Here is a 27,245-nt window from a genome sequence, read left to right on the forward strand (position 1 = left end):
ACCAGAATATAGGTGATAAGTCAACTATAAGTCACTTATCAGTGGCTAATACACTCAATTTTGTTTCTAAAAGGGTTTATCTAACTAATTTAATATTAAACACACAGCGCATATTTTCCTTGAATGAATTACACTGATAAGTCAATTATAAGTCATAAGGAGGTTCCTTATGTCCAGTCTGTTCTGCAATTTAGTTTCCATTGCATTCATTGCAGAAAACCCGCTTCACAGAGGTATGATGTTGGAAATGGAAGCAACGTTTTCAGTGCTTTCATGGCTATCTCAGGATATTCAGCCTTGACTTTGATCCAGAATGCCGGCAGAGATATTATGTCAAACATACAACGTTTGTACTTTTCAGCCTACCGTTGTTTGCAAACTCGAGGAGTTGATCTTCTTCCCATGCTTACATGGATGATTCACTGGGGACATTCACAAATGGGTCACGGACCCATTCCTTTGCACGTCTTGGGTCACGTTCGAATTCTGTTGACAGCAAAGATAGGTGTTTGTGCATCAGCTGTGAGAAGGATGGTGCAGCCTTGGTCTCTCCCAAATTCCCAGCTAATGTCAAATATGCCCCTGTCCACTCGCCGTCCCCACAGTTCCAGTTTGGCTGTGAAAGCAGGCACTTTATCTGCCAACTTGAAGACAGTTGTCATTCTCCCCTGAAGTGACAAATTGAGTCATTGAGCAGGTTGAAGATGTCACAAAGATAAGCGAGTTTTGCTATCCACTCTTCGTCACTGAAGTATGCTGCCAGTGGTGACTTTTTTCTTGAAAGAAATCTCTGTAACTGCTCTCTTAACTCAAAAACCTTGGCCAGGGCTCGCCCCCTTGATAGCCACCTGACTTCAGTGTGTAAGAGAAGGCGATTGTTCTCTGCATGCATTTCCTCGCAAAGCTGCTCAAACAGACGTGAGTTAAGGGCTTTTGCTTTGATGTGATTGATAACTTCAACAACATCACTCAATACGCTGTTAAGATCAGGTGACATTTTTCAGCTAGCTAGCATTTCCCTGTGTGACACAGTGTGTAGTCTGGCATTCAGGAGCAACCTCTTTGACTCGGGTAGTGAAACCAGACTCGTTAAGCCGTTCCAACAGCTGTGCTTCGATGTCCTCTGCTATGTCATCGATTCTCCTTGAAACTGTGGTAGCTGAAAGAGAAACCTGTGCCATCTTGTTAGCTGCAGCTTCTCCCAGCAGTTCATGGCACATGTCCTTGGCAGCAGGCAGAATCAATTCTTCACTAACAGTGAAAGGCTTCTTAACTTTAGCAATATAGCTAGCCACTAAGTACGACGCTCTCAGAGCAGCAGCATTTGTGGAAGTGGTGGCTCTCAGCACTTGCTTCTGTCCCGCTTGTTCATATTTTTTCTGCTCAAAAAACCCAATGGGTTTGTCTTTAAGTGCAGGGTTCTTGGACTCAAGATTCTGAAGCAGTTTTGAGGGCTTCATTGCCTCATTAGATAGTTTGTCTCCACATATCATACACGGGGTTTAGAGCGTGTGAGTCACCAGTTGCAATAAAGCCATATTTTATGTACGACTCGTCATATTTTCTGTTGAAGGAAGCTTTCTTTTTTTTTTTGCAGTCTCGGCCTCAGCTGTCTCTGCGTTGTCAGCATCATTAGGCCTTTTATGTCCCCTACCATCTCTTGCAAAGAAACTCTCAAGCGATGTTTGTTTTTTACTCATCGAGTAGTTGTAGGTTAATGACCGACTGATGACCTCGTGTGGGTAATAATCTTGCGTGCATTCGCGTTCAACAGTGGGCATGACAGGGAATGAGGAAAGGTGCAGCTGACTCATATTGTTTCCTCGCGGCCTGGTAGCACATGCTTTGCAGCCCGGTACCGGTCCGTGACCCGGTGGTTGGGGACCACTGCCGTATGTAATTGAGCCATACATTGTCATCTCAGGAAATCAGTAGAACATTCTGTCAGGCATTAGCACAGTAGTGCCAGAAACTCAGCTAAGACTTACTATTCAACGGTTGCTGAAACATTTTCAATCAGGCCCTTGAAAACTTGAGCATCAAGATAGGGATACTAACGTGAGTAACAGTAGCCTTCCACCAGTTTTCTGAAGCCATTGAATGAGCTCTTTGAATATTACTCAAGAAAAATAATATGGTTGATTATTTGTGTATTAAATAAATCAGCAAAATTGAAATTCATTTTTGCATACCTAGTGACTTAGTAACCATATAGGGCAAGTTTGGCAGTATATCATCAATGTGGATGTTGTTTGAATGATTTCAATGCTCTTCGATAGAGCATTAAAGCTGAGGTAAAGGATGTAACAAGATCTTTAAATGTTGATGGTCTTTATGTGACTTTGAGTTATAGGATAGTAAGTTGCTTTGTGTGTTCTTTTAAATTTTTATAAGATCCTGGGTATTACATTGTGTCACTCCTCATCTCTGTTACTGTCACTCTTAGCCTCCTAGCTGCACTCACCTTTGTATTACCAGATTGTACACAGAATTCACTGTTCTGGTGCACTTTGGGCTACATTGCAGATAGCTCTCTAATTGATCAAGCTTCCATAAAATGAAAATATGATTTCATCTGTGCTAATCAAGCTTAATGAAGTTGTAGATAATTACATTATGAGGTATGTATGCAGTGTATTTCTCTTGTCCATTAACAGTCATTCTTTGACATTTTTCTGATAGATGTGTTTTGCAAGATGATTGAGTTGTGGTAGATGCCAAAAAAAACTTGTACAGCATTGTGATTGTGCAGTAGATGGAAGCTGATGGAAGAAAAGTCCTCATTGTCAAATGACTTGGAAGTTACAGGGATAGGGTTTATAATATGCCTAAGCTAATGGAAGCTTGTCATGCTTTCATATCTCAATGTCCTCTAATTCTAGCTGTTGTCATTCACAGGAAAAGTAATTTGACCTGGCCATGAAATTGCACTGGGAGAAAGAGGCATCCCCAACAGCAGCATGGGAACATGAGCAAAAATAATTAGGAATGTTGGTAATAACTGATGACCTGCATCAATGTATGACCCCCTAAATTAGTAATCATTAGGACCAATTTCTGCAAGTTGCATTGACCACCTATAGTTTGTCTGATGAAGCACAGTATTTTGACCCATTGCTCCTCAGAGATAACTCTCTTCTGACTCTCCCAGTTTTTGTTTTGCTTACTTATTCAATCTGGGCGTTGCTGTAAAATTCAATATTCTTTGCTGTTCCTGATTGTTCTTGAAGTTGGCCAAAAATGGCTCCTTTAAACTGCTTCCTTTTGGTGAAGGGACTCTCATACTGCAGTCGGGGAAGAAAGTTCCAAGAACTGGACACAGTATTGAAGAAGAAACAGCAATACATTTCTAATGAAGGATGATGGAAAGAGGCAGGCAGTTCGCAGTATTTCTAGCATCTAAAGGCATTATCCTTCTTGGAAGGAAAAATTTCAGGTTTAGGATATGCAGTGGAAGTGGACAAATCGAATAAATGGAGTACATATTAAAAATGATCTACTGTGTGGTAGAGGTGGAGGGTGATTGATGGGGTGCCAATCAAGCAGTATGATTTTTTTTCTTGGGTGCTATTGAGATGCTGGATAGACGTTAGAGGTGCACTCATCCAGGGGAGTGCGGATTATTACATCACACCCTTGGCAATTGCTTTGCAGATGTTGGAAGTGATTTAGGAAGTCAGGAGTAGTCACCCATAAGATATCTAGTATCTGACCCGCAGTTTTAGCCACAGTGTTCCTGTCGCTGGTCCTGTTGAATTTCTGTTCAGTGATATCTTCTAGGTTGCTTATGGCAGGAAATTAGGCAAGAGCATTGACAGCGAACTTTAAAGATATAAAGTTGGACCATCTCTTGTTGGATATGGTCTTTGCCTGGTATTTTAGCAGTTCCAATATTATCCACCATTTACCAATGTAATGGCTGGAATGACTGACCTCCAAAAACACAACTACCATCTATTGTATTGTAGTGTTATGCCCTCGATGCTGTTTTGACCGATGTCTTCACTTTGAACAGACATGTCTGTGGCTCCACTTGATGGTGCTGCTGCAGCTGCTGTTCTTCCAGATGTGCCCTACATCCCAAACGAAGTAGTTAAAAAATTGCTAATGGCAAGTATCAAATATTTAGTCAGAATGAGCAAGTCAGAAATAAAACTAGAAGTAATACAGAGAATCAGAATCGGGTTTAATATCACCAGCATGTGTCATGAAATTTGTTAACTTAGCAGCAGCGGTTCAATACTATACGTAATATAGAAGAAGAAAAAAAGAAAATTAAAATAATAATAAATAAGTTACAGTATACTTATAATGAGTAGTTTAAAAATTGTGCAAAAACGGAAATAATATTTATCTAAAAAGTGAGGTATTGTTCACAGGATCAATGTCCATTTAGGAATCGGATGGCAGAGGGGAAGAAGCTGTTCCTGAATCACTGAGCGTGTACCTTCAGGCTTCTGTACCTCCTACCTGATGGTAACAGTGAGAAAAGGGCATGCCCTGGGTGTTAGGGTCCTTAATAATGTACGCTGCCTATCTAAGACACCGCTCCTTGATGATGTCCTGGGTACCTTGTAGGCTAGTACCCAAGATGGAGCTGACTAAATTTACAACCCTCTGCAGCTTTTTTCAGCCCTGTGCAGTAGGCACCGCCACCCTCCCCCCATACCATACAGCAATGCAGCCTGTCAGAATGCTCTCCACGGTACATCTATAGAAGTTTTTGAGTGTTTTTGTTAACATACCAAGTATCTTCAAACTCCTAATGAAGTACAGTCACTGTCTTGCCTTCTTTGTAGCAACATCAATATGTTGGGAACAGGTTAGGTCCTCAGAGATCGTAACACAGGACAGGAACTTGAAACTGCTCATTTTCTCCACTTCTGATCCCTCTATGAGGATTGGTATGTATTCCTTCGTCTTACTCTTCCTGAAGTCCACAATCAGCTCAGTGCAAAGTTGTTACTGCGACACCACCCAACTAGTTGGTATATCTCGCTCCTGTATGCCCTCTCGTCTCCATCTGAGATTCTACCAACAATGGTTGTATTATTAGCAATTTTATAGATGGTATTTGAGCTATGCCTAGCCACACAGTCATGGGTATAGAGAGAGTAGAGCAGTGGGCTAAGCACACACCCCTGAGGTGCGCTAGTGTAGATCATCAGCAAGGATGAGATATTATCACCAATCTGCACAGATTGTGGTCTTACGGTTAGGAAGTCGAGGATCCAATTGCAGAGGGAGATACAGAGGCCAAGGTTCTGTAACTTCTCAATCATGACTGTGGGACTGATGGTGTTAAGTGCTGACGCAGGTGTTTGTGTTGTCCAGGTGGTCTAAGGCCAAGTGAAGAGCCATTTAGATTGCGTCTGCCTTTGACTATTGTAGCGATAGGCAAATTGCAGTGGGTCCAGGTCCTTACGGAGGTAAGAATTCAGTCTAGTCATGACCAACCTCTCAATCTCAAAGCATTTCATCACTGTAGATGTGAGTGCTACTGGGTGATAGTCATTAAGGCAGCTCACATTATTCTTCTTAGGCACTGATATAATTGTTGCCTTTTTGAAGCAAGTGGGAACTTCCGCATGTAGCAATGAGGTTGAAAATGTTCTTGAATATTCCCGCCAGTTGGTTGGCACAAGTTTTCAGAACCTTACCCCAAGGATTCCGTCAAGGCTTTCTGCCTTGCAAAGGGTCACCCTTTTTAAAGACAGCCGAACATTGGCCTCTGAGACAGAGGTCACAGGGTCACTGGGTGCAGCAGGGATCTTCACAGCTGTAGCTATATTCTCCCTTTCAGATTATTCTCTCTTTTAATTACTCCATAAAGCCTTTTTAATATACTGAGCTGTGTTCTTGCAGTTGTATGTCCTTTTTAAATAGTGCTCATTAAGACACTCATTTTTTGCAATCAGTTCCATGAAACATTGTTATTAAGTGCACATCTGATATCATGGTTACATTGCACCAGGACTGTAAGTACTACTTTGAACCCAATATCTGTTTATTATTTGAGTCATCTGCATGCTCTTTGGAGCTACATTTTGATATCAGAGCCAGCTCTCAAGTTTAAAATTGCGATTGATAGGTGCCAACAACATTGGGGCAGTATGTCATTCTTTATTCTCTATGTGCAGCCATTTTGTTTGTACCCTATGAATTTAACACTAAGAAATAAAAGGTAAATACTTAAAGAGCTATCTTAATGAATTGATTGCAAACTCTGAGATTAAGAAGCAGATTTAATTCCTGATTGAACAGATACTGAAACCACTCATACCACTGTAAAGCTGCCACAAATAATATTTTATCTAATTTACTTTTCATGTTTTCCAAACCCAGATCTCAGCAATGACAGGGCTCTTGTAACTCTAATATATTTGTTATTGTCACAGTCAAATATGTGGAAATCTTCCAAAAAATCTTCCTTTGAACTGGAGGTCGTGGATAGTAAAGAATGTTACAAAAATTACAGGGGAACTTGATCAGCTGAGAAAGTAGGCCAATGAATGGCCAATGGAGCTTAATTCTGATAAGCTTGGAGGTTTGGATAAGTTTCTGAACTTTGGAGTTCAAGTATGTGGTTCCCAGAAAGGGAACTGGTTGTAGGGTGGTGAAGATGGCTTTGGGTGGGTTGGCCTTTATGAGTCAAGACACTGAGTGCAAAACTGGGAGGTCGTGGTGTGGTTGTGCAAGATGTGGGCAAGGCCGTACTTGGAGTTCTGTGATCATTTTTTCATCCAGCTATAGAAAGGATGTGACTGAGTTAGAAATGGTTCAGAAAAGATTTATGAGGATATTGCCACTCCTTAATTTATTGAATTATAGAGAGAGGTTAAACAGGTTAGAACTTGTGTAAGAGTATAAAATCCTGAGGGGCCAAAATAAAGTGAATGCACTCAGTCTTTTTTTTCCGGAGTTGGAGAATCAAGAACTAAAGAGCTTAGGTTTAAAATGAGAGTGGTAAGATTTAGCAGGAACTTGAAGGACAACTTCCTTTTACACAAAGGTTGGTATATATGTGAAATGGGCTACTAGAAGAAGTGGTTGGACAGGTACATGAAATATTTACAAAGTTATAGGCTAAATGCTAGCAGATAGGAGAAACTTGGTTGGGCATCTTGATCGGCATGGACCAGTTGGGCCAAAGAGCCTGTTTCTTTGCTGTATGACTCTAAGTGTAATATCTTAGAGTTTCAACATATGAAAATTTAATCTACCTCATGCACAGTCTGAAGTGATCAATTATTGCACATTAGTATGATCAACATCCAACATTTTATTTTATTTTGAAAAATATAATTATTTTTTCTTCATAATAGATACGGTATTGGTTAAAATTATAGTTTGAACTGAAAGAAATGAGGTATACCTTCTTATTGCAGGAAACACTGTTAGGTCAGAAACATCAGACTCAAACATACCAGCTACTCAAGAAGGAACTGGAGAAGGTACTATGGAGGTAGATTCTTCAGCTGATCAGCTGCCACAATCTTCATCATCATCTACAGCTTCAGCTCAGGCTCCATCAACAACATCCTCCACTGCTGGCTCTTGTTCTACTTCTCTCCTGTCTTCACCTGATAGTGAACACAAGCGCCCACCTCCATCAACAGACAACCCTCCACAATCAGGTAAGAAAATACTGTGCCTGTAAATGCCCAATATAATTTGGATCACATTTAAATTGAAATTCAATCATTTTTCCAACAATTTTATATGTAAAATTTTACCTTTAATTTACATTGGCTTCCCTCATAACATTCTCCAAAAATGAACTAATAATATCTGAGAAAGGAAAGGTGCCTTAGTCCTTCAGTGGCGTGGCATTGGATTCCTGTTTGTATTTGGTTCAATGAATAACATTCAGATTACATTTCAAATCAAGCCCTCAAAGTGCAAAATATTGGAATAAATTGATTGGTGATTCCTTTGTGACTAAATATTTGGGTCCTCTTATTGCGAAAGGCTTAAGGTTGGGGTAATTTGAAATTAAATCATATATGCTATTTTTGTAAATTACTTTGTAAAAGTAATGAAGTTCTACATTGGTACTCTATAGTGATTCACAATTAGATGGTTAGCAATCTCTGTTGTGAATAATGAGTTACTTCAACCTTCTGAGTGAGAGGGCATAAGGGAATTTATTGTGGTTTCATGTTCCACATCAATTTAGTTACAGATATGGGATATCAAGAAAATAAGAAGCACTTTCTGAAAAATAATCAAAATGCTTATTTGCTTTCTTTTGATCAGTAGCCCGCAGAACAGATAAATTAGTTGCAGATCACAGAATCAAGCTATGTTTTCCTGACATCAAACTTCATCCTCGTAACAGACTGTCTCTCTTCACAATTCCCTTTCTCTTGGAACTAGGGGGAAATTTGGTCTAAGCAATATCAGACTGGATGCTGCATAGGTTACATTGAGAGAAATCAATGCCTCTGGAACACAGCTCTGACAATTCACCTCCTGTTTTAATAAAATTAGGACATACCTTGTCAGTAGATTTCTAATTTAGGGAGTTTACTGAGGTGGGAGCTCCTGATTTAACTGTGTTTGCAGGTGTGTTGGACAGCTTTGGAGAGAAGCTGTGCCTTCATAAACTTATAGGCTGGGAGTAGCTGGAGTGCTTTCCATGCCCCTGCCTTCACTCACAGTCCCGCTCCCCCTTCCTGAGATCACCACCCATCCTAGGTATGTGAATCAGACCTCAACTTTCCCTTCAGTGGAGTTCCTAATCAAATTTGTACAAACTTGTGAACTTTCAACTAACCAGTGCTATGAACCAAACTAACCTGGTCGGTAAGCCAGATTGGAATAAAGATGCACTCCACACTATGCAAGGAATTCTAGACTTCTGTGTTTCCTCTGAGCGAGCTTCCCCTCCATCAACTCTGTCACCCTCTCCTCTCAGTCATTCCCATAAAAAGCCTGGTTGTTGACTAATACAATAGAATAGTCATTATAATAAGAATAATTTTTGGAGAGAAGAGCAGCATCAATCTGTCTGTGTTTCATATCAATTTAGTAAAATAATGTGAAAGAATTATTGGATTAATGATATGTCATATTCACAAGGATTTTGCTGATAACTGTAAACTGGTGGTTAGTTTAAAAAGTTAAATGCATGTGAATCTAGATAAAATGCCAATTGAACGTAATAGAATTAATATAAATGTTTTTTTTCTCATAATGAAATCCTTCCATGCACTGAATATATGCTATAATCTGTTTTGGAGCTTGTAGCTATACAATTTTGAGTATTTCTAAACTAAAAGATGTTTTTGAAGATGCAATATGGCACATCTCTCTGTTGGCTTACTGATTGATAACTGTTGTATTATTTTAAACATCTTTGAGAAAACTTCTTTCTACTACTTTAGATTTTGCATAATGCTTATAGGGTAATAAACCTAAATCTTAATTTCCTGCACTGTATGCTAATTTTGGTAATGTCTACATGATTTATATAAAAATATGCCCTCTAACTAGTTCTAATTGTAATTATGGACTGTGTATGTATACTTAGTGTGTCTTTTATACCCATTCCTCTTCCTTGGCATAGTATGTCTTCTACTTCCTACATTTGCATATTTACCCCTTGTAATCAGAGGAAGAAAGGTCTGACGGCAGCTGGCTTTGTGAAGGGGTGTATTCTGGTACTTGTTCTGCATTGGTAGGAGGCTCTACTTCTGTAGATACAGATGAGAAAATGGTAGCTGGCAGTAGGTGGTTACCAAATCAAATCAAAACCAAATCAAGTTTAATTATCATTCAACTATACATGGATACAGCTGAACAAGACGGCATTCCTATGAGCCCAAGATGCAAAACATACACAGCACATTCAAAATAGCAAGAAAAAACCGTAGTCACACTAGGAAACACATACACAGTCCAAGACCCTGAGTGACATGTCCCGCAAATTGATGACACAGTTGACTGCAATCTAGCCTGCCATCCCACTGAATGAACACTGGAGGGCGGCACTGACAGGAGAAGCCAGCCTCCAACTGAGCATGAACGCCATGCTACATGCCTCTGAGGTCTCCTCACCTGGACTACAGCAGCAGGCAAGCTCGCAGCTTGAGGCCTCATCCGGTGCATCAGCTGAGGCTATGCTGCTCGTGCCACCAAACAAGGGAAATAGACCTGTGGCATCTTATATTATCAATGTCCATCGGGATTTTGTGATTGCTGGAGAAACTTCCAAGTCAATCACTCACTTTTACACTGCATGCCACTTTTGCGCACCAACTCCGATGCCTTCGAGTAGTGGATCGCAACATAGTTTGCATCCAGATCAGCTCTTCCAAACCCAATCTGGCTCCTGCCCACTGACAGGCTCCTCCCTCTCTAGCCCTCAGGCCAACTCCTCCGAACAACAAGCAGCTCACTGATGCAGTAGACCTGCTGTACCCATAGTACTTGTATAATTGATACTATGTAATCAGAGAAAGCCAACAGTTTATTTTCAGATTTAAGAATGTATTCAACAGTGTTTGCAGGCAGCGAAGTTAACTAATTTGTATGATAACTTGTCATAGCTGCATAATGTCAACCTTGCTTTAGATATACTTTGGCCAAACTGAAAAAGGCACAGAATAATTAAAGTAAAAATACAGAGATCATCCAGAGGGACATTGTAGTTAATTTCCAAGTTCCTGGACCCATTTGATTAATTACTCCTAGAATCCACATTCAGAAAAGCATATTACAAAAAAGAAATCAAAGTTGTTGCAGAAGCTATTGTCATAATTCACCATAGGTCTTTAAATTTTGAAATTATGCCTTTAGCCTAGAAAGTTGCAAATAGTATTCCATTACTTAAAGTGTGGGGGAAAAGAGGAAACCTCGTAGTTATACACAATCTTTCATCATTTGTGGTGGAGTTATTGGATTCCATTACAGAAAACAGTGTTGAAGCTCATGACAGTTTAAGTTGATCAAAAAGATTTATAGATTTATGACAGCCATGTTATGTCTCATTGCTGCAGTTCAGTTTTCTGAAATCAATACTGTGTCAGATATGGTGTGTTTGTGGATGGTACCTATATAATTTTTTAAAAAGTGTCTATGAAAGTGATTACCGAAAAAAGTACTGTGCGTACATGGAAAAAGGTTGTGAGGATGAGATGGTGTGGTAGAAAATAATGAGGGATATGTCCAGAGGTCTATCCTGAAGTCTTGCGGAAGTGTGTAGGTTACACCTAAATTGGGGAGCATGGTGAATTATCTGAATAAGAGCAAGAAGTTTAAAACAAGCAAAGGTTAATGGAGCTTAACTTGAGGAACTGCAAGTATTCCACTTTTGATATGAGAACAACAATTTGAAAAGCAATTTTAACTGGTGAGTAATTATCTAAAAGTTTCTAAGGGTTATGTCAAACAAGTCTGTGAGTTTGAATTCTCAGTTTAAGAATTTTAATGACGAACTGAGGCAAGATATATATGGGCTGTTAATGAAGATGGAGTTAGGTGGTATGTATGTAGAAGGTATGAAAGCTCATCTTGAAGTTAATTTGGTTTTACTCAGACAATAATTAGGATAATGAATATGGTCAGTGATTGGGAAGCAGTTTTGTGGCAGGGATTGAAATCAATAGATTTGAAATATATAACATTTAGTGGGAGGATATTTGTGGCTATTCAATACAGGATGTTGGGTGACCAAACAGCTTGTCAAATCAAGATACGATACAGAAATGATATAATTTTGTTATGAGATATATTGGTTTATTATTGTCACATGTACCAAGGTACAGTGAAAAGCTTGTTCTTGCATACTGTTTATACAGATCAAATCATTATACAGTGCATTGAGCTGAAATAAGCTATAATAATGCAGAATAAAATGTAAAAGCTACTGAAAAAGTACAGTACAGTTAAATGATAAAGTGCAAGATCATAACGAAGTAGATTGTGAGGCCAAGGATCCATTTTTACTGTGCAAGAGGTCCATTCATAGTGCATAGATCAGCTTGTGGATTGCATTTTCCAATGATTAGTTAAATCTTAATAGAAACTGCCAGCAGATTACTTAAAGACACGGACTAATTTCTTGCTAGATTTGGAAAATTAGTATGGTTAGTATTTTGGCAAGACACATCTTTATTTGTCCTCCTTTTGTAAGCATCAGCTGTCAAAGTTTCTTACCTTTTTACGTCACCATTCAGTAGGCATCACTTTATTTCAAGCTTCACATGTAATTCACAATGGAGGGTCACTGATATTCTTTCTAATCTTTGCCTTTTTACTATAAATGTTTGAATACCAATGAACTGTTTTGTTTTTCCTTTTTGTTTTGACATTTTCTTGCATCTAATTTTCCTTTTACTTCTGTCATTAACTGTTTCTGTCTGTGTCAGAACTAAGAGCTCAGTCCATTCGATCATCTGGGGTAAGTTTAGTCAGTAAGCGACTACAGCAACTGAGACTTTTGAAGGCTGAACAACAGAAACAGCAGGATCTGGCAAAGAAGTCTTCATCACAATCTGCCACTGACCATTTCACCCATGAAGGCTCCTCACTGCATCCTAATATTTCAGGTTGCTGTTTGCTTTAAAATTTATGCTAGAAACTAGACATTGATTTCCTTATTTTGCTTCCTATTTATGTTAATTAAATTAGTTCGGTAGAAATGCCATTTAATGTGCTAAGCTTTTTAGCTATAATAAATGAAGAAATGAGTAAGAGTGGAAATAATCAGATGACACTGACAAATGCATAAATGTGTTTGTGTCATTTCAAAATAATTAAAATTTTATCTTGTATGCAGTTAAATTCAAATTTTCTGTTTTTTTTCCCCTTGATGGGTAAAATGATCCGTAGTGTATAATTAGTATAAAATAAATATTATTTGATTTTTTTAAAGCATAAGGCAATAGTAACTGTTCCTGATGTATGCATTTTGGAGTTGTGGTCTAAGAAAGATGCAGTATTTTTGATGGGAACGTATTGAATTGTAACCAATATACTCTAATGTACATCTGAATTGCAATAGGATGAATTTTGGTATGAGGAGAATCTACATTTTAACAATCTGTTTAATGTAGAAAGGAACTTAGCCTAATTTCTCTATTACCACATTAATAGAGGTACAGAGATAGAATATTTTAAAGTTTACAGCTGAACGCTCTATTGATATATCCTGGCCTGCTACTGAGAATTGAGAAGTGAAATATGCAGAATTAAAAACTCATAGCTTCCTTCAGGAATTGATTATGCTATTTTTGTGTCAACTTTAAATACAAGAACCTTTGTTGATTGCCTGGCAAGAACACAGTAAACAACCTGATTGGTGTAATATCATGAATGTAACTGCACACCAGAGTTAACTTCCTATTTGTGAATGTGCCAAACCTTGTCCCGATGCAACTGCTTGGTAATTAAATTTGTACGAAAGGAGCTTCTCATTGGGATCACATTAGAGCAGTTCCCTCGTAAATCTTGTCCTGATCCAAAAAGAAGCTGTAATGACAGTTAGGAAATGTACTCTGCTAATCCTCTTGTAACATGGGCTGCTCCAACTAGTGTATGTTCAAGTTCATCTGTGTTTGCTGTTAAGGTGGGAACAATCCCCTTCATCCATATTAACTATTGTGCACGTAAAGTCCCTTGCCACAGAGACTCAGTTTTATTTTAATTTATACACTTTTCAGGATCTAAGCTATTTTGGGCAGTTTTTCTTCACTAGTATAGCCACTTTGTTGGGATCCATTATCTTATTCTATATTAAATGCAGTCAGTCATTTCCTGATTTCTTATGGGGTACATCAAATTGTTGAACATTAGTTCCTTCTGATGATGGAGAATTTCAGGAGGAAACCGAGATCCAGTCAGCAAGCAAGTTTGTCTGAATGTGGTTCTGACTGTTTCTACCTTGTCTTTTGCACTTGCATGCTGGGTCTTGTCAGTGAGGGTGAGAATGGTTTTGGAGCCACTTCATGGATTAAATGGATTAATTGTAGAATACATTGCAGATGTGGAAAATCTAGTGCTGTGTATTTTGGATTTGATTCAGTTTCAGTTGCTTCTGCTCTGTATTGGTGCATTCATTTCAGACCTTTGTATTACATATTGTTGTTCCTATTCCCCTATATTGCTATAGGCACAAGTAAACAATTTGTGTTTTGTAGATCCCTATTCATTCATTCAAAATTATTGTGTTCTATTTTTCTCAGTCAGATTTCTTAAAACATTCAATTTGGATGAACTATTTTAAACCAACAGTTATTATCTATTGTACATTTTAATGCATAATTTATGATATCATATGACTAGCATGATGTGTGACCTTTTCATCATCTTTCCCTGCAACAAGATAAAGCATTGTGTGCTTCCTGTTCTAAAAAAAATACAGTCAATGATGCTGGTGTTGCTTGTGTTACTACTGATGATCATTTTTATGATTCCTGGTGCAGGCTAGAAATGGACTGGTTCATCTATTTGCCGACCTGTCTTGATCTCAAGAATTTATAACCTTGAGATGTCAATTTTATTGATAGACTTTAGCTGAGTTTCAGATGTGAATAATCTGTTTACCTTCTCAGGAACTGGGGTCATGGTTTTGCATTGTTGCACTACTAACTCTCTTATTACTTCAGAATCAGTAGTTCATGGTCATGCTATCACTTAGTGTTGCAGATGATATATAATCTACCCAGAGAAACAGGAAAGGCTTGGGTCTTCCTTGGTGTGTGTGTGTGTGTGTGTGTGTTACTCTCTCGTTGCCTTTGACTGTTTAAACTGTTGACAATTAAATTACTTTTTCTCAGATAGAGTGAGGATAAAGTTAAAGTTGTGGAGTAAAGGGATTACAGAGACATGGGAGAGGAGATGAGCTGATAGAAGGGGACAATAGCAGGGATGACAGAAGAGCAGCAATGGCTGGAATATTTGGGAGCAATTCTGCGCAGGATAGATAGATAGATATACTTTATTGATCCCGAGGGAAATTGGGTTTAGTTACAGCCACTCCAACCAAGAATGGAGCATAAATATAGCAATACAAAAACCACAAACAATCAAACAACAAAATGCAAACTATGCCAGATGGAAAATAAGTCCAGGACCAGCCTGTTGGCTCAGGGTGTCTGACCCTCCGCGGGAGGAGCTGCAAGTTCGATGACCACAGGCAGGAACGACCTCCCGTGCCTCCCAGTGTTATATCTCGGTGGAATATGGCCAAAGTCCAACAGCAAAAAGTTCAATATCCGGTCTACAAACACGTTCCTCGATCGTAATATGACCCGGATTGCACCAGCTGTTGTTAACCAGAACAGTAAGCACCCAACTCCTTTACGCTTACCGCTCTCAGTGCACTTCCGGTCAGCCCAAACGGTCTGGAAGCCATCCATGGAGAAGTTTTGATCGGGTATGTCCTTGTATAGCCCCGTACCAGTGAAACACATAACACTGCACTCCCGAAATGTTCTCTGACGCCTGGCTAGAGCCATGAACTCGTCCACTTTATTACCCACCGAACTCCTCTTCTCCATATGTCTCTGTTGTCTCGACCCGGTCCTCTTTCCTTGACTTTGTGATCCCCCTCTGCATCCTCTGTGTATTTTCCTCCAGATTTCAGCAGGGGTGTCTGCCGCTCTGCTCGCTAAACCGGCCGCCATAAGCTCAATCAGCTGGTCCCTGTAATACACAATGCTACCATGCTTATGTCCCATTAATGAAACGTGTCGGAATGTAACTATTTCCAGCGCTAAAAACCCAAATAAAACACTCTCTACCAGCATGTTAGAGAGGGTGCAGCTTCGACATGTTACCGTGCAAAAAAAAAATACAAAACATAACCTAAGTTTAAAAAGTAAGAATACTGGTGTGGAACGGCTGTAACAGACTGCATACACGACCAGCGCATGCGCACATAGCGTCCCAGAGAAAAAGAAGTATGCTAAAGGCAGGATGACGCAGCCGTGGCTGACAAAAGAAGTTAAAGCCAACATAAAAGCCAAAGAGAGGACATATAATACAGCAAAAATTAGTAGGAAGTTAGAGTATTGGGAAGCTTTTTAAAAACCAACGGAAGGCAACTAAAAAAGTCATAGAGGGAAAAGATGAAATACAAAAGTAAGCTAGCCAATAGTATTAAAGAGGATACCAAAAGTTTCTTCAGATATATAAGAATAAGGAGGTGTTGATGAGGCTCTATGGGGCATTAGTGAGACCTCATTTGGAATACTGTGTGCAGTTTTCGGTCCCCTATCTTAGAAAGAATATACTGATGTTGGAGAGAGTTCAGAGAAGATTTACGAGGATGATTCCTGGAATGCAGGGGCTAACATATGAGGAGCGTCTGTCGGCTCTTGGATTGTATTCATTAGAGTATAGAAGAATGAGAGGGGATCTCATAGAAACGTTTTGAATGTTGAAAGGGTTGGACAGAGTAGATGTGGAAAGGTTGTTTCCCTTGGTGGGTGAGTCCAGGACAAGAGGCCATAGTCTTAGAATTAGAGGGTACCCAGTTAAAACAGAGATGAGGAGAAATTTTTTTAGCCGGAGGGTCGTGGATTTGTGGAATTCGTTGCCACATATGGCTGTGGAGGCCCGATCATTGAGGGTGTTTTAAGGAGGAGATTGACAGGTATCTAATTAGTCAGGGTATCAAGGGATATGGGGAAAAAGCCAGAAATTGGAACTAGATGGGTGAATAGTTTAGCTCATGGGGGAGCTGCGGAGCAGAGCCGATGGGCCAAATGGCCTACTTCTGCTCCTTTGTCTTGTGATCTTGTGATATAAAGAGTAAAAGAGAGGTGAGAGTAGATATTGGACCACTGGAAAATTATATTGGAGAGCTAATAATGGGGGACAAGGATTGTGTACAATCATGAAATGTACTTAACATGCCAATGAGGTAGAGGGTGACAACCTTTTGTGTGCAGTTTAAATTCCTTTATGCACTAATAACAAAAGATGTATGCATGCACACACCTTAGAGGGAGCATTGTCTGAAGGTAGTTAGATCACTGGACCAGAAGTCTACACCCTAGGGTTCTGAAAGAGGTTACTGAAGAGATTGCAGATTCATTAGTAATGATCTTTCAAGAATCAGTAGATTCTGGCATGGCTCCGGAGAACTGGAAAATTGCAAATGTCACTCCACTCTTCAAGAAGGGAAAGAGGCAGAAGAAAGGAAATTATAGGCCAGTTAGTCTGACCTCAGTAGTTGAGAAAATGTTGGGGTCAATTGTTAAGGATGTGGTTTTGGAGTACTTGGAGGCACCTGATAAAATAGGCCGAAGTCAGCATGGTTTCTTTAAGAGAAAATCTTGCCGAACAAATCTGTTGGAATTCTTTGAAGAAGTACAAGTAGGATAGACAAAGGAGAATCAGTGGATATTGCATCTTGGATTTATAGAAGGCCTTTGACGAGAGACTGCACATGTGGCTGTTTTACCAGATAAGAGCCCATGGAAAGATACTAGTGTGGATAGAGCGTTGGCTGATTGGTGGGAGACAAAGAGTGGGAATGAAGGGAGCCTTTTCTGGTTGGTTGCCAGTGACTAGTGGTGTTCCACAGGGGTCTGTGTTGGGTGGTCTGCCCAAGTCCAAAAGTCGAGGCCTAAAGGCCAAAGCTACAATCAGGTGAGTTCTGAAGTTGATACACAGAACCGGTGAAGTCTGGTGGGTAAAGCCAAAGGTCATAGTCCAGGGACATAATAGGTTAGTAATCGGGGAGTGGATCCGAAGTGAAGCGACAGCCAAGAGCAATTCCTTTAAAGTTTTTCTACTCTGTAACTGGACAAATGCATACCAAGTATATCATTTCCTCTTCGCTTGTTTTCTGTGTGTCCTGTGCATGCCCAGTAGGAGGAGATCCGCCCAAATATCCGCCTAATGTGGACGGAGATATTTTGAAAAACGCTCAGTGTGGACGCCTGTCGTTTTTACTCGAAACCAGCGTTTTCAAAATTATCCAGCGTAGTGTGGATGTAGCCTAAGTTATTTGTACCATTGTGACTTGAGTTCAAACATGGTCACAGGTATAGGCAATCAATAGATTACTATCAACACACATCAAAGTTGCTGGTGAATGCAGCAGGCCAGGCAGCATCTCTAGGAAGAGGTACAGTCGACATTTTGGGCGGAGACCCTTCGTCAGGACTAACTGAAGGAAGATCTAGTAAGAGATTTGAATGTGGGAGGGGGAGATCTAAAATGATAGGAGAAGACAGGAGGGGGAGGGATGGAGCCAAGAGCTGGACAGGTGATTGGCAAAAGGGATATGAGAGGATCATGAGACAGGAGGCCCAGGGAGAAGGAAAGGTGGGGGGGGGAACCCAGAGGATGGGCAAGGGGTATAGTCAGAGGGACAGAGGGAGAAAAAGGAGAGAGAGAGAAAGAATGTGTGTGTGTATATATAAATAATGAATGGGGTACGAGGGGGAGGTGGGGCATTAGCGGAAGTTAGAGAAGTCAATGTTCATGCCATCAGGTTGGAGGCTACCCAGACGGAATATAAAGTGTTGTTCCTCCAACCTGAGTGTGGCTTCATCTTTACAGTAGAGGAGGCCATGGATAGACATATCAGAATGGGAATGGGATGTGGAACTAAAATGTGTGGCCACTGGGATATCCTGCTTTCTCTGGCGGACGGAGCGTAGGTGTTCAGCAAAACGATCTCCCAGTCTGTGTCGGATCTTGCCAATATATAGAAGGCCACATCGGGAGCACCGGACGCAGTATCTCATCCCAGCCGACTCACAGAAGTGTCGCCTCACCTGGAAGGAAGGTTTTTTCATTCCAGGACGAGGGAGATGTCCTCCTTTTTTTAAAGAAAGGGGCTTCTCTTCCTCCACCATCAACTCTGCTCTCAAACGCATCTCCCCCATTTCACGCACATCGGCTCTCTCTCTATCCTCCTGTCATCCCACTAGGAATAAGGTTCCCCTGGTCCTCACCTACCACCCCACCAGCCTCCGGGTCCAACATATTATTCTCTGTAACTTCCGCCACCTCCAACGGGATCCCACCACTAAGCACATCTCCACCCCCCCCCCCCCCGCTTTCCGCAGGGATCGCTCCCTACGCGACTCCCTTGTCCATTCATCCCCCCCATCCCTCCCTCCCGGCACTTATCCTTGTAAGCGGAACAAGTGCTACACATGCCCTTACACTTCCTCCCTTACCGCCATTCAGGGCCCCAGACAGTCCTTCCAGGTGAGGCAACACTTCACCTGTGAGTCGACTGGGGTGATATACTGCGTCCGGTGCTCCCGATGTGGCCTTCTATATATTGGCGAGACCCGACACAGACTGGGAGATCGTTTTGCTGACACCTACACTCTGTCCGCCAGAGAAAGCAGGATCTCCCAGTGGCCACACATTTTAATTCCACATCCCATTCCCATTCTGATATGTCTATCCACGGCCTCCTCTACTGTAAAGATGAAGCCACACTCAGGTTGGAGGAACAACACCTTATGTTCCGTCTGGGTAGCCTCCAACCTGATGGCATGAACATTGACTTCTCTAACTTCCGCTAATGCCCCACCTCCCCCTCGTACCCCATCCGTTATTTATATACACACATTCTTTCTCTCTCTGTCCTTCTGACTATACCCCTTGCCCATCTTCTGGGTTTTCCCCCCTCCCCCTTTTCCTTCTCCCTGGTCCTCCTGTCCCATGATCCTCTCATATCCCTTTTGCCAATCACCTGTCCAGCTCTTGGCTCCATCCCTCCCCCTCCTGTCTTCTATCATTTTGGATCTCCCCCTCCGCCTCCCACTTTAAAATCTCTTACTAGCTCTTCCTTCAGTTAGTCCTGATGAAGGGTCTCTGCCTGAAACGTCGACTGTACCTCTTCCTAGTGGTGCTGCCTGGCCTGCTGCGTTCACCAGTAACTTCGAGGTGTGTTGCTTGAATTTCCAGCATCTGCAGAATTCCTCGTGTTTACAATAGTTTACTATTGTGTACTCAGAGACAGCCCTGACAGCATTAATTTTGTGTGTCTGGCTCTCTTTTAGAGTACTTGTGTGAATTACTTTGTGACAAAGGTGTTTGAACATTCAGAGGTGTCCCCCACAGAGATGTCTCGCCTTTGAATATGCAATTCAAAGGAAGTTTTGCCAATCCAAAGTATTGAAGTAAACAATATCATTGTAACTATTGAAATTGTAGTTAATCGCCTGCTGTTACCTTTGATTTAAGGTTATAAAGAAGTGATGTACTTTTAGGTTATGGGTTTTTGACCTTCTACCTAGATTATCTCCAGAATGATATCTGCTTGTGATGAATAAAGACTTCTTTCAGTCACAACAGCTTGTGTTATAGAGTGCACTCTTCCTTCCCAATTAAAGCTTTCTATGTATTTGATAAATTGAAGTCCAAGTGAATTTATCCACTAATTTTTCATTTATTTCCTTGAGGTTACATTTTCTGGCTGTTTTTCTAAGCAAGGGAGTTGGGAAAATGTTTACCTCAACGTTTGGAACTTCTTTCTGTGAATCTAATGGTTTGATTTCAGCTTGAAGTGCATGCTGAATTTTCAAAGATTCTGTTAATACTTTATTCTCTGATTCAGTCCTTTTCCTCCTATCCACAAGTGGATCTAGGTCCTTCAGAAAACTTCTCAGTCTGTTTTATATTTTAAAAACACTCCTATATTGCTGCAACACACATCAAAGTTGCTGGTGAACGCAGCAGGCCAGGCAGCATCTCTAGGAAGAGGTACAGTCGACGTTTCGGACTGAGACCCTTCGTCAGGACTGCTGACAGTATATTGCTGTCAGTCTCCCAGTGTATCATGTGTTAGAACTGTGCAATCATTATGGCCAGCTTTTTACACAGAGCAAAATGTAAAAAAACACAAGTCTCTGAGTTATTATGGACTTTTTTCCTCGAGTGATTTTCAGCATTTAATCCAGCATTCACGTTGTTCATGTAATATGGAATTTTCTTGTCATCAAGTCATATATTGTTCCCAGATTTCTGTAACCTAATTACACTTTAAGACTCTAATGTGTAGGTTACATCTGATTTGTTTTCAGTTTACCAGTCAGGTGCTGTTGAGGGATGCGATCTATACTTACTCACAGAATAGAATGTATTTTTAGTTAAGTGAGTACAAATGCTTTATATGTGCCTTTAATGATATACATCCTATTCAGTCACATATCAATATAACAGCTGTCCAATTTGGAAATTATTAAAATCTGTATTTTCAGTGTATTTAGTATATTTGTATGTTGCCTACAAATTTATGCTTATCTGAGGAAAATCTGTAGATTATATCTTTGAGAACATAAACCAGGCAAACACCATATTGCAAGTTTCTTGTTGGTGATGAGTTTCAGTTTCAAATTCCAGATTTAGTGTTGAGATTATACTGTTAATGATCTCTTCCATTAAGTCTTGGTCCATTTCATTCCATTGCCAAATTGAGGCCTGCTTCAGGGTATAAACTTAATTTTCACTAACTGCACCAACAGTGCAGGGTAACACTGTTCCCCATGTGTAAAATTATTTAACATTATTTAGGTAAAAGAGCCCTGCAATTTGTAAATGTTAATTTTTTAAAAAGTTAATTCTTGGTTCAAAGGCATCACAGCAGGACAACAATTTTATTCTAATATCCGAATTCCATTGTACCTAGTCGTGTGAGTCACAACACAGCAATGACTTTAAAGACCATAAGGATCACAACAAGCCATCCCTGAACCATGTGAGCTTTGTTGCAGCAGGTAGTGATCCAGATTCATTCTCATCCATTCTCACCCTACAGGGTCTGTACATTCTCCATGAAACCTCATGGGTTTCTCCTGGATGCACTGGTTGCTCCACATATGCCAAAGACAGTGCAGCTAGATGATAGGAGAATCAGGTAGTTGCTTCTGGGCATTACAGAGACAAGTTGCAGGAAAGGAAGTGAGAAAATGGGATTGATGAGATTGCTCTGAAAACCAGTGCAGACTCAATGTGCCAAATGGATGCCTCCTCTTCATAAGAAAACATGAAATAAGTAAGGTGTTATAAATATTTGATGACTTTTTGAACATTGTTTTACTGTTTTTAAGTAATTCAAATTGTTAACTTGCCAGATTTGAATTTTTGTTTCCTGAATTATTAACAAAGTTTGCTATCATAGTGCAGTACTGCATGCCTTTTTATTTCAGGATAGTACTCATTCACCAGGTTAGGTTTCATTGGCCATCTTAGGTGGCAAAGAGCTGTCCCTTTGAACTGCTGTTGAAGAAATTCGTATTTACTAGTCATTAGGGAACTTTAGCTTTCCTTCATTGACAGTGAAGGATCAGCTCTATACTTCTGAATAGAAATGGTTTATATGAGGATATAATTTGAAGATACAAATGAATTCCATACATTTTCAGCCTCTTGTGTTTTGGACTGTAATAGTGAAGCATTGAGCAATTGTTGAAGAACCCTTAACAAGCTTCTGTAATACCTCATGCACACAGCTACTGCAGTGTAGCACCCTTTGATCTTGATCTTATCAAATACAGAGCATGTTTGAGGAGCCAAGTTTTCTAATTCTGCTTCTAGTTTATATGCTTGTGTCATCTGCTCATTGCACGATATTCATCTTCTGACCTGCTTTTCTAGCCACAATACTTAGGTGAATGATCCTTTTGTTTCATGGCAATGACAGGATATTAAGTGATTTAGTGACAGTAATGCTGTTGAGTATCAAGGGAAAATAGTTAAACTCTTTCTTTTTGGCAATGGTCATTGCTTGTATGACAGAAATAGTACCTGCCATCTATCATCCCAAGCCCTCATGTTTTCTAGGTCTTGCTGCATGTGGGCATGGACTGCTTTATTATTTGAGGAGTTGCAAAAGGAACTGAACTCTGCTCAAACCCAGCATACATTCCTACTTGCATTATGAATGGAGAAAGGTGCATTGATGAAGTAGCTGAAGATGGCTGGGCCTGACACAGCCTTAAGGAACAATATATCGATGTGTGGGGCTGAGATGATTTACTTTTAAACTGAAAATGAGCGAATGTTGGTGAGTAAGCGCACTTGGTAGCACATTTTCACAACTTTCATTGCTTTATGTCAACGTTCAGGACAGCCCTCTTGATTATGGAGCACTGTTCTATCAATAGGACAAGATATAGCTAGGGATGGTGAAGAAAGAACTGGGTTCTTTGACAAAAGTAAAGAATTAATAAGCATGAATATTTACCTATACTGGGGCAGCTCTTCTACTTGTAACATGATCACAGTTGTAATTGAGCAGGATTTGTAAGGTTACCTGAACTATATGCTTCCTTGTCTGCATACCCAATACTTGGGTCAATACCAGGTCCATCTGGCCATCTTTTTTTATATCATATGAAAATGTCTCATACTGAGATCACATTGTAAATGCATTCAATGGTCTGACATGTCAATTAGGGAATTGAAGTACTTGTTGCAACAGATGCTAATGGACAATTGGTGTGATGTTCCATGGTTTGAGTCTCATCGCAAGCATATTTTAGGTTATCTAGCATCTTCCACGTGCAGAGGAAGTGCCCTCATCATCCCTAGCCTTTGTAAATTTTGTTAAAGCTGTTTAGTTTTCAAGGAAGTCGTAGCCTTGCAAGACTGCTTGCTGTTGTCCATTGTCTGTCACTTGGAACAACTTGAGAATCCAAGCAACACACACAGAATGCTAGAGGAAATCAGCAGGTCAGACAGCATCTATGGAAAAGAGTAGAGTCGGCGTTAACGGGCCGAGATTCTTCAGCAGGTCAGAAGAACAAAAGGTGGGTGGAGTGTGAAACACAAGGTGATAGGTGAAATTGGGAGCAGGGGAGGGGAGGGGTGAAGTAAAAAGCTAGGAAGTTGATTCGTGAAAGAGATGCAGGGCTGAAGAAGGGGAAGTCCGATAAGAGAGGACAGAAGGCCATGAAAGAAAGAAAAGGGAGGAGGAGCACCAGAGGGAGGCGATGGGCAGGCAACAAGATGAGATGAGAGTGGGAAAAGAGGATGGGGAATGGTGAAGGAGAGGGGGGCCATTACCTGAAGTTTGAGATGGTGGTGGCAGAACTGGCTTATTGGATGAAAGTTAGAATTTTTTTTATGTTAATAGACCAGGCTGTAAGGCTAGTAATGAGGTATTTGATTCCAGGATTGCACTTTTGTCAAAATCCATTCAGCCCCTCTTAGAATTTGTTGTGAAACTCCAGCAGTTCAATGCTGAATATTAACCTCAATAAGCTTATTTATTGAGGTCTCTAGCACAAGTCCTGAACGTGTTTGTTGATTTATAGTATACCAAAGAATGTGCCTGCTATACCTGTGCCAATTTGCATTCTATTTCTTTATTAATTTAAACATAAATTAATATTTAAATTAATAAAAAGCATAGATAAGGTAAATGCAAGCAGGCTTTTTCCATTGAGGTTAAGTGAGACTAGAACTAGAGGTTATGAGTTAAATATGAAAGGTGAAATGTTTAAAGGGAACATAATGGGATGGTACTTCACTCAGAGGGTGGTGAGAGTGGAATGAACTGCCAGTGCAAATGGTGGATGCAGGTTCGATTTCAACATCTAACAGAAATTGGAATAGGATTTCAAATGAAAGGGAGGGCTATGTGTTCGATGACTCTAAATTAGAAATATTTTAAATTGCATTTTTGGGTAATTGTAATTTGTTAGATTTTAATTTTAGAATTGATTTAGTAGCATTTGAATTGGAGGAACAACACCTTATAGTCCGTCTGGGTAACCTCCAACCTGATGGCATGAACATTGACTTCTCTAACTTCCGCTAATGCCCCCTCCCCCCCATACCCCATACATTATTTATATACACACATTCTTTCTCTCACTCTCCTTTTTCTCCCTCTGTCCCTCTGACTCTACCCTTGCCCATCCTCTGGGTTTCCCCCCCTCCCCCTTTTCCTTCTCCCAGGGCCTGCTGTCCCATGATCCCCTCATATCCCTTTTGCCAATCACCTGTCCAGCTCTCGGCTCCATCCCTCCCCCTCCTGTCTTCTCCTATCATTTTGGATCTCCCCCTACCCCTCCCACTTTCAGATCTCTTACTAGCTCTTCCTCAGTTAGTCCTGACGAAGGGTCTTGGCCTGAAACGTCGACTGTACCTCTTCCTAGAGATGCTGCCTGGCCTGCTGTGTTCACCAGCAACTTTTATGTATCTGTGAATGTGGATGGCTCTCCTTTAAATTCACACCCACTGATGTTTGTTGTAGTTTAATAATATTGAATGACTTGGTAGGTCATTTCAAAGTCAACTATATTTCTTTAGGTCTGGATTGGTGTATAAACCAGATTAGAGGAGAGAACAAAAATATTCTTCCTCTGAGGACGATGAGATTTTATCACAGTCTGGCAGTTTTGAAATTTAAGAGAAAATCAGGAACATGATTGTCATTATTAATATTTATTTCTATTATATTTACTTCAGTGAATATGAACTACTTTTGACCATTGAAGTAAGAAGCTGAGAGGTTTTCTTTTTCCATTACCACAGTAACTTTTTCCAGGATTGACAATTCTTGCAAAATTTTGCAAAGTAGATTGAGTTTTTATCTCCTTTGTATATCACTGTAGATACCTGAAGTGTAGGGACACACAGGTGGAAAGTATATTTTTAGTGTCAGTTCTTTAAAAGAAAACATCTTATCAGGAAATGCAAGATCCTGTGGTAAACCATTTCAATAACTGGAACAAGGATTTGAAATTCAGATGTTATATTCATTGCAGGTGGGTGAGATGTCTGTTCTTTTTGTTTGCATTTTCTGGGCTCCCCATCTGCTTATTGATGTGCTACTTTGGTGATAACATTAGGAATGTCTTAAGAGTTACTTGGCTTGCATTGAGCACTATTAATCGTCCCTCTGACATGGTTAAAGTCCATGCTGACAGGCTACCCTTCTAAACTCGATTGCAAGAAATCAACATTCCCTCAAATTTTTTTTATAGCTGCATGGACCAATCATTGCTCTCAGCAGGAAGTTTTACGCAGCTTGAAAGCTGTGCAGTACTTTAAATGTGTTTTTGTAATATGAGTGCTACGACTATTTAGAATGAAAATGGAAAAGTCACATACTTTTCATTTTATTTATTAATTGAAGGGTATAATAAAATACAGTACAAAAAAGAAAACCTTTCACATTTTGTAAACTTTTTCTAGCTGCATCCAATTGCAGCTGCATGGCAACAAAGGCTATGTGCAGGAGCACTTCAGTTACTGCCTACTCGTGCAGCCTAGGGAGATCATTGTGCCAGATGTAGCTGAGGATGCTGAGCAGGTAGCTGGCTTCCCCTTGGTCTTGTAGTTCTTCAAGCTTTGCTGTATGAACTTCAGGCTTAGAATTTTTGTGCATACTTTCTTTTGATACTGACTTTCGTACAACATGTAGTACACAACGGTGGAAGTCTCCACATATGTCAGATATATATTGCATAATGACTCATGGCTGATAATCATCTTGAGGAGACTAATAAGCTTTTCCACAAAAGTCTAGATGCAATATCTCAACCTGAAACATTTACTTACACCTTTCATTCCCTTAGATTCTGCTTGACTTAGAGTTCTTCCATCATTTTGTTGTTGTTTTTATTTGGCAGCATCTTTCACCACTTTTCTGATATTTCCTTGTCATATATTGCATCTATGCTTAGCTGCTGTGGTTGGAAAGTACCCTGTTGTGAAGGAAAAGGAAAGTAGACAGGAGTCTTTTCCCCTCATAGAATTGCAGATGTCAGTATGATAAAAGGGTTCAGGTTTTTCCTGGAAATATGACATTCACCTTGAGGAAATCTTTCTTGAGATCTGTTGATATGGTGAAAATATTTTCTGTTACTGAAGAGCTCTTGGTTTTTCATGACACTCCACATGAATGTAGTCAATGACTGCAATGTTCATGGGAAAGAAAAGTGCTGGCAAGTCCCAATGCCCAAGATCTCACCTGAAGTGCTACTGAAATGAAAGAATGCAATGCTTGTGGTGCTGTGTGAGCAGAAGATGGGGACACATGGCAGTTATGTGCTGCAACTGCTTGAAAAGATCCTATGGTGACGGCAACCTTCAAGGAGAAAGAGCATTACAACTGTGCCACAGCAGTTGTAGTTTGGAGCTTTGATCTTCAATTTATAACAGTCAGAACTGGATGTTACCTGAATAATAGCATTATCAGATGTATTCCTGATGCAGGAAATTGATAACGTGCAGTAATGTAAATTACATAAGGAAGTGTTGGGTCCTGTTAATTCAATGATAGCTAGTTGGATCCACTCTATTGAAAC

The 27,245-nt window shown here is 40.2% G+C and overlaps 1 protein-coding gene across 7 annotated transcripts in view; it reads left to right on the plus strand.

Moving 5' to 3' along the window:
- The window catches only part of dcaf6 (ddb1 and cul4 associated factor 6), a 175,882-nt gene that overhangs the window by 46,744 nt on the left and 101,893 nt on the right, over nucleotides 1–27,245 (plus strand). For 5 of the 7 annotated variants that reach the window (XM_072260404.1, XM_072260406.1, XM_072260408.1 and 2 more), the window contains 2 exons: nucleotides 7,389–7,637; nucleotides 12,375–12,554. In XM_072260404.1, the coding sequence (XP_072116505.1) occupies nucleotides 7,389–7,637; nucleotides 12,375–12,554 (429 nt within the window). The remainder of the gene's footprint in view (nucleotides 1–7,388; nucleotides 7,638–12,374; nucleotides 12,555–27,245) is intronic. The other 2 variants (XM_072260409.1, XM_072260410.1) reach the window with 1 other exon arrangement.

This window comes from Mobula birostris, chromosome 6 (assembly GCF_030028105.1).
Source record: "Mobula birostris isolate sMobBir1 chromosome 6, sMobBir1.hap1, whole genome shotgun sequence".
Classification (NCBI taxonomy): Eukaryota; Metazoa; Chordata; class Chondrichthyes; order Myliobatiformes; family Myliobatidae; genus Mobula; species Mobula birostris.